We start from the raw sequence: 8233 nt of genomic DNA, 5'->3' as shown, positions 1-8233 counted from the left end.
TTTCTGGCATCCGCAGTCAAGTTAAAAGAGAGTGAAAACAGTGGGATAAGGCGGACAGAGAGAGAGAGGGAATACTATGTGAAATTCTGCCCAAGGTATACGGTCGGTTAAAAGGCTTAAAAGCTTGGAGAAAATTGGATCAGGGAGAATCGTCACCCAACTTTCATTATTTCCAAGTGGTGTGATTGAATTAAAGGGCAAGATGGTGGTTAGAGCGGAGTGGGGTGGATGGTGCGCGGGGGGGAGAGGGGAGGAGGGGGGGGGGGCTTGGCGCGTAATGGCGTGGTATTAAATTCTAATTAGAGATGCAGGGGATCAATGATAGGGAGTTTGGACAGCGCGGGCCCCCAGTGCCAGCCCAATAGACTGATGAGTTATTGTCATGTAAAAAAGCGCTAGCAATAAGACCAAACGCTTTGCTATTGTCCAAGCGGAAAGAGCCAAGTTTATTATGAGGACTATATGCTCTAGAGACCTCGGGCAAGGCGGCTCTTAGGGGGCTTTTCATAAAACAGGGCTAGGTTGCTATAAAGGAGGCCAGTTTTGGAGCGGGCGCTGAGCAGTGAACATCTACCCACGGTCTATAGCCTCTTTCAAAACCAGTCAAAAACCAAGCAAGTATAGTCTAATCTCTCCCCAACTCAGCCTTGCGCATCCTTAGTTTTTTTAATTTAATTTTGAGTTTTATTTTACTTTTTTTTCCCGGGGAAGTGCAACTTTCTAACTCCACTGAGCCTTTTCAAATGTATAAAATGGAGTATTCTTACCTAAATTCCTCTGCCTACGAGTCATGTATGGCCGGGATGGACACGTCGAGCTTGGCATCGGCCTATGCGGACTTCAGCTCGTGCAGCCAGGCTAGCGGCTTTCAGTACAATCCGATCAGGACGACGTTCGGGGCGACCTCCGGCTGCCCGTCCCTAGCGCCAGGGTCCTGCAGTCTCGGGACCCTGCGGGACCACCAGAGCAGCCCGTACGCCGCAGGTAAGCAGCCAGCGCAAGACTTTGCTCACCGCTCCGGAGCCTCGACTCGCGGGGTGTATATAGGACGCCTTGATTGCATTTGAAAATGGAAATGTGTTTAGTATTTACCGAAACGAAATTTGCTTACACAAATGAAAGAATTTATCACGTTAGAAGCGATTGCAGGCAAGCGGTAATTCGGTTACGGGGTTATACTATCCCAGTCACACCCAAACCGCCAACAAAATTATCTTAAGCTGCCAAAATGATAGGCATAATTTATTTACTTTGCGATGAGACATAAAGCTTCGAAAATAATTAGATAACCAAAGACTAAAGCTCATTATTGACACCGAATTGGAGTTACAGTAGCAACGGCTGGGAGGGATGAGAACATTATGACAAGTTTCCAAACTTGAGCCCCGATCTCGAGCTCAACAATTAGTTTATCATTACAATTAACCACATCACAGGTCAGCAGCATTATCAATTCAGCGCTCATTCACGGGTAATCAAAGACATAATACAATAGAATAGCCGCAGCCAACCCAATACCAAGCTTAACGGGATTTTAAACAAAATATTGAGTTTGGATTTACTTCATGTTTGACGACATTTGCAATTTACAGGTGCTCATGTGTTCCCAATGAATGAAACCAACACGACCAATACGTTTTAACCGGTGACATTTACTTTGGATTTTTTTTGTTTTTTTTACAGTTCCCTACAAACTTTTTACTGATCACGGAGGACTCAACGAGAAGAGGAAACAGAGGCGCATACGGACCACCTTCACCAGTGCCCAGCTCAAGGAGCTGGAACGGGTCTTTGCTGAAACCCACTACCCGGATATTTACACGCGCGAGGAGCTGGCTCTCAAAATCGATCTGACCGAAGCCAGAGTTCAGGTACATGGATCCCTTGGATCTCCAAAGGCTCACCATCGGTTGGATACCATCGGTGACCGATGGTGTTGTCTGTGCGTAATGACACTGGTTGGGACCGATGATCGGTACCAACCAGTGTCATTACGCTCAGATATACACCACGCATCGTGGCATTGCAGTTCTAATTAAGAACTTAAACATTTAGGATATGTCTGATTATTTGACACACATTTTAGTCATTTTAAAAGTTGACAAATAAACACTGTTTGTGTCCCACTTCACAGCCATATGGTACAGATTTTATTGTACAGCTTTATCTTATTTAATAGATTATCAACACGAATGTGTAAACTCTAAAATGCCTCAATGATTATTTTTAATAATTGTCATTTGCGATTGTTGTGTCCCTTGGATTTCCAGGAACACTAAGTGATTCGATGTTTTGTAAAAAGTAAATATCGGGCCTATATAGGCCTGTATACAGAACTGTGATTGATCATGGCTCTTTGTCGTTTTGATTTGAAATCTCAGGTGTGGTTCCAAAACCGGCGCGCCAAGTTCCGCAAGATGGAGCGCGCCGCCGCTGCTGCTGCCGCTGCCGCTAAGAACGGCTCCGGGAAGAAATCCGACTCGAGGGACGACGACAGCAAGGAGCCCAAGACCACCGATCCCGACAGCACGGGCGGACCGGGTCCGAACCCCCTGCCCACCTCCAACTGCGGGGGCGGACCGAGCCCGACTGGAGGCCAAGTGAACATCACGAGCGGGAACGGAGGACAGGTGGACCAGGTGAAGACCTCGGTGGCGACTGGCATGGGGGTGACGGCACCGAGCCAAGGCTGGGCCACCGCCCCGGGAACCATCACCTCTATCCCGGACTCGTTGGGCGGTCCGTTCGCCAGCGTACTGTCGTCTTTGCAAAGACAGCAAGGAGCCAAAGCTACTTTAGTAAAGACCAGCATGTTCTAGTGAAGGCGAACAGAACAGCGGAGGCCCGGGGGGAAATAGAACAAGAGGGAAATGGCTTCCGAAGACTGACACAGCAGCGGCAGTGTTAAAGGGATAGTTCACCCCCCAAAAATTACTTATTTTCTATCAATTACACACCACATGAAGACTTGAATTCATGGAGATTCTTTTGTTTGTGTCGCATTCCTAAGCCAATAATTTGATGACCGGCCCGGTCATCAAATTATTTGCTCAGAAATGCGACAATAACAAAAACATCTCCATGAATTCAAGTCTCCATGTGGGTGAGTAATTGATAGGAAAAAAGTCATTTTGGTTAACTATCCCTTTAACGTAACAGACCAACGAACAATGACACGCACTTCAACATGATGACAAGTCTTTATATATTTTTTTCTCTTTTTTTGTCGCCTTGCGCCGTTTCCTTCGGGTTCCTTCTTGTGTGGTTGAAGAAGTAACCACAACTTCACAAGCGTCCGTGCATTCAGAAAGCATAATAGTGCCATCATAGAAGCAGTAGGCCTAAGTGGTCTCCAACATTTTTAAGTTGATTGATTGATTGAATACTTAATTTAACAGTTTGCAAAAAACAAGGCACGGTGTCACAGATGTATACAAAGGAATGCTAAAAGGATGACCCAGATAAGCCCTCAGGGCTTGTTGCCATTAAGGTCCTGTCTGTGTATTCAATTCATCGAGACGTCACATTAAAACACCTGCTTGGTTTTGGTATAGCCGCGGACTTTTAAGTTGACGCCTGAAGACGAACACACACACACACACACACACACACACACACACACACACACACACACACACACACACACACACACACACACACACACACACACACACACACACACACAATGTGTGAAACCCCAACAATATTCAACAAGATGCTGATGATGCGTTTGTCCGCTTTCTTTTTCTAGACACAACTTGCTATGTGTTTGTAGCCTGTAAAAAAAAAAAGGAAAAAAGTTTCAGGGCTCGCGAGAATTTAGTTTCTTTAAATTATCGATATCAACGGAACACATGATTTCTTCGACAAAAAGGCACAAAAGTACTAGGCTACAATGTTCACCACTGACAGGAATATGTATGTTTTGTGTGTCTTTATACGGCAGTGTTTTTTGTGGCTCAAATTGTATAGTGTTAATACGTATTATTGTCTCCTAGTTCATAGGCCATACTCCCTTGTAGATCATACAGTCTTTTTGATGTTTTACAAAATTCCCTCGGAAGAATTTATTTTGGGTAAAAAAAAAAACAGAAAAAGGGAATGGATGCAAACATTGTATTTATTTCTATATTATTTGCATGTTGTCTCTCTGTTCGATTTTACAATGATTTCCCCCATTTTGTGAGCATTATGTAACATGTTTTGTCCAGGATCTGAAAGTTATTTATATGTAGGTAATGAATGCTTATATTTAAGAAGGAAATATTTCTACATGTGCACATAGTTTTCCAGGTGTACCATTGAAATGGTTGTTGATGATATAAAAAAAAAGAATAGTCAAAATTTGCTTTGTCATGTTTTCTTTGAGGGGTGATAACGGTATAATAACGTAAACCATCCCTATTTAAATGTAATGCTTTTGAAAACAAAACATAACAATTCATGCTCACTGCGGATAAGCTCCAAGCTTTCCTTAAATTAAGAAAGATTGAGCTGTCGGTTTTTGAAAAGACTCCCCGACGGGGCTCTATGAGTTCAGCACCATGGACAGCGGCATCCAGCCGCTTAAACCGGCAGACCTGGCTGTCGGTCGGGCAGAAACCTTGTATCTCTCCACATTTCTTCAATTTCAACATACTAGTGTTGTAGCACAAAAGTATTGAAAACAGCAGATCTAGAATCTCTCAATGCATTGCAATGCGACAAGGTTTCCGCCTACAGTAATAGTGACGACGTGTCACTGGTTCTCAGCTCTAATGTCGAGGTTGGGACCAAGATGTTGAGGTTCATTCTAGTTTACCTGGCTGGACAACAGGTAAATGTGTGGTACATAAAAAGCTAAAGAAGAAATACGACGAGGAGTGTCTATAAGAAGTGGAGTTGGGAGTCACTTTACCTAAAAAACACTAAAACATGTTTACGTTTAATGATGGGTCTTATTTGTATCTGTATAGGCCTATAGACCTTTTTTGTTGTTGTGAGTTTTGGCTATTTTTTCTTTTCAATGTTAAAAAAACCCCGAAACTAAACAAATCACAAAAAGCACCAATCATTTAGGCTAAATGATTATGTAGTAATGACATGGTGTCTAGCTACTTTATATACTTAATAGATTAGTAAAGAATATTCCACTCTTTACTAATCTGAAGCCTGCAGGTAAACCATTTTATTCTCCCTCGGATTCTCAAGTCCAGTCACTTGAAATCAGCTGTTCTTGTGCAATCTTGAGAAAGTAGAGGCCCAACGCTGGGTCCCATGCAGCATTTCCTCCCAAATTTGTACCGTGCAGAAATTACTTAATTCCATTGACTTAATTCCGTTAATCAACATGTTTAAATCAAATGCAGTTGTCAACTTAAAAGCCTTTGTAGGCGCTAATGTAGGCTGAGTATTCAATTCAAAGTCTCTCCAAATTTACATCATGCAAACATTTTATTTATAAGGAGGAAAGCGTCCAGGTTCATTACGTTTAATACAGTATTTGTCAACATTTTATTTTTTGTCAGTGTGGCTGAAAAGCAACATTTAAAAGCAAACATGACAGACACAAGTTAGTTAAATTTCTTTTTTATTTATAAACATACAGTATGCTATAAATGCCATTGCATTTTAACATCAAATGAATCTATATTTCGGATAGTGTTCAAGTGAATATTACAATAAATACAGAACAGACGTCAAAGTAGGCTATATCATTCCCAAGCTATCGACTGTTTGGATTTCTCTGTCTCAGACATCCCCCCTAAACAGACTCAGCCGCCAGATTTATTTATAAACTAAATAAGAATCATAAAAAAAAAACACAATCAGAACCGAAACTTAAAAATACTGTATATTAGCGAAATGACCCCAGGGCATGGTTGTGGTTGTGGTCTAATAGACTATAAGCTTTATAGGACATGGTTTGAACGGTTCAGGAAATCCAGAAAGAATACAGCTATTGGTTGCTTTCGCATAGCAAATCATTTGGTATAGGCTTAAAACGTGCATTTTACATATCCACAATGATTACCAATTTCATTTCATACAGTAGCAAGTGACCTAAAATGTCGAATTGTCAGTGACAAATCTTTAGTTTCCTCCAACCAATATTGCACAAGTGCAGCTGCTGGTATGTGTGTTTGTATTATTTTGCCATTAAACTATTATGCAACATGAACTGGTGAAATTCTTTTAAATTAGTCCTATTACTGAGCATTTATCAAAATTATTTCCATTATAATAGCATACAGAAGCCTATACTTAGCTATAGAATAAAACAGAAAAAGTCTAAGATTTCCGTTGCAGAGACTGAAGCCTACCAAATATCTCCAAATAGGTATTCTGTTTTCCTTTGAGAGAAACGGTATGACAAGCTACATCACTGCAAATCACAAAATCATAAAGAACGATGGTAGGGTTTCACTTGTGTAAAAAAAAAGAAAAAAGCTTAAAATAACAGGGTGTGTAAGCTAGGATGGGCTACAGCCTTTCTGTTGTCTGCATTTTAGCATTAATGTTCAAAACTGTCCATGGGATTGACACCATTTGGTGTTTCCTTCCAAGGGGCCCATTCCCACCTGCTTACCTAAGGCACATTATTGTTTCCTGACATTCTCCAAGCTGATAGCAACCCATGTCATTTTCTTTTGTAGCAGAAACATACGCAGATAACCTGATGTGACCAACACATTAAATAGCTCACAATTCATGTTATTGCCATATTACCGAAGCTACATCAAAAATTAAAAATTAAAAGCAAATATTTATTTCCAAGCAAAGACTGAGACACAATTACAGGCCAAGGTGATGATCGTGTGGAACTAATAGCGCATTATGTGGTTGTTTGATCTGTTAAAGCTTGCAAAAGCAATGTAAGGAGCATCTGAACTGCCTGCTTCAATCATCAAGAATGTCACCCTGGATTTCATTTCTTTACAGTGACTCAAAAATGAGGAAGGAAGTTCATATCTCTCTCAAACAATAAAAACAACCCATATACTGTAATGGAATATCCTTCCATTATTTTTACGTCATCATATTCCAGTATTCCATATTAACTGTAAGGGAAAATCTTCACAAATGTCTTGCAAAGAAATTAGAGGCTAATCTAATTATACTTAACAAAAGACTAAGACCTGGATACCAGTGCGTTATTGTATTTCTTTCCCCCCATGCACTTATTCATTACCCCTCACTGTGTTCGCCACAGTACTCGTGTAATACCTTTGAAAAAAAACATCATGGGTTTTTCCAGTGAAGGAGCACAATTTCAAAATGGCGACTCCATGCTGGAGATTCTCTTGGTGCATGGCCAAAAGATAAGTGTCTGTTATGTGATCGTTTATGGACCAACCAGATCCATAGGATGAATTTACACATCAGGTGACACAAACACACACAATTTTAACATTTTGATCTCAGTCCCTATTTGGCCCATGTAATAATAATAATCATCGTCATCATCATCATCATCATCATAAAAATCGATGGTGTATGAATTGCACAGGCTGCAGAGATCCCGAGACACAGAGCTTCGGAGGACAACAATTTATAGATAATCAGGGAAAGGATTTCTCAGAGAGCGCCGAGCTCTCTCTTGACCAGGTGTCATCACAATGTGGTGGGCTGTCCAGCCGCTTTAAAACAAAGAGATAGAAAGAGAGACATCAGACGGAGCGAAAGACAGAGAGAGGAAATAGGAAAACCATAATACATAATTATTTTTTTTCTGAGATTAGACCAATAGCAATGCCTCTCTGAGGAAGCGTGTGGCTGTCAACATGCATGGCAGATGGAGTCGATGTTATGATACGGTGACTTCCTGTGACTGTGGTTCAGGGCCTTATACATCCTGCTGTGTGTATACTGCAATTATAGTGGATTATAGTACTGTAGACCAGTGGTTCTCAACCTGTGGGCCGGGGTCCCCACATGATTTTGGGGGGGTCCCCAGATGACAGTGAAGTGACAATTTAAGGACTTTTAAGACCTTTTTAATACCTCAAGAAAAAGACCATTACTGCTCCAAAAGTAATCAACAAACTATACTATAAAAACTGGTCAAACATTGGCCAAATTGTCATATAAGAATGAGGCACAACTGCTTCTGGTGTTTAACATTCTCCTTTTGTTTACATTCTACTTTTTGTGTATAACTGAAAAATGAATAAACATTGAATCATAAAAAAAAAAAGAATGAGGCACAAATTGTGAAAATAGCCAACGCGAGGCGTTGTGAGCTTGAAGATCT

The 8233-nt window shown here is 41.0% G+C and overlaps 2 protein-coding genes across 6 annotated transcripts in view; one reads left to right on the top strand and one right to left on the bottom strand.

Moving 5' to 3' along the window:
• Window positions 1-613: 613 nt before the first annotated feature.
• On the top strand, window positions 614-2819 carry phox2bb (paired like homeobox 2Bb; the record flags this gene model as incomplete). The annotated part of the gene is made up of 3 exons (XM_084041120.1): window positions 614-984; window positions 1684-1871; window positions 2382-2819. Exons 1-3 carry the CDS (start codon window positions 744-746, stop codon window positions 2817-2819), a joined length of 867 nt encoding a protein of 288 aa, XP_083897246.1. The 5' UTR covers window positions 614-743.
• A 2716-nt stretch (window positions 2820-5535) lies between these two features.
• limch1b (LIM and calponin homology domains 1b) overlaps window positions 5536-8233 on the bottom strand; it is a 115110-nt gene continuing 112412 nt past the window's right edge. For all 5 annotated transcript variants that reach the window (XM_084041631.1, XM_084041633.1, XM_084041632.1 and 2 more), the window contains one exon: window positions 5536-7619. In XM_084041631.1, coding sequence (XP_083897757.1) covers window positions 7594-7619 — 26 coding nt within the window. In that variant the 3' untranslated portion in view covers window positions 5536-7593. The remainder of the gene's footprint in view (window positions 7620-8233) is intronic.

The sequence above is a fragment of the Gymnoscopelus microlampas genome (assembly GCF_963454915.1).
Source record: "Gymnoscopelus microlampas genome assembly, chromosome: 18".
NCBI classification, from domain to species: Eukaryota; Metazoa; Chordata; class Actinopteri; order Myctophiformes; family Myctophidae; genus Gymnoscopelus; species Gymnoscopelus microlampas.
The sequence above is the reverse complement of the archived record's forward strand: the minus strand, read 5'-3'. Positions and strand labels throughout refer to the sequence as shown.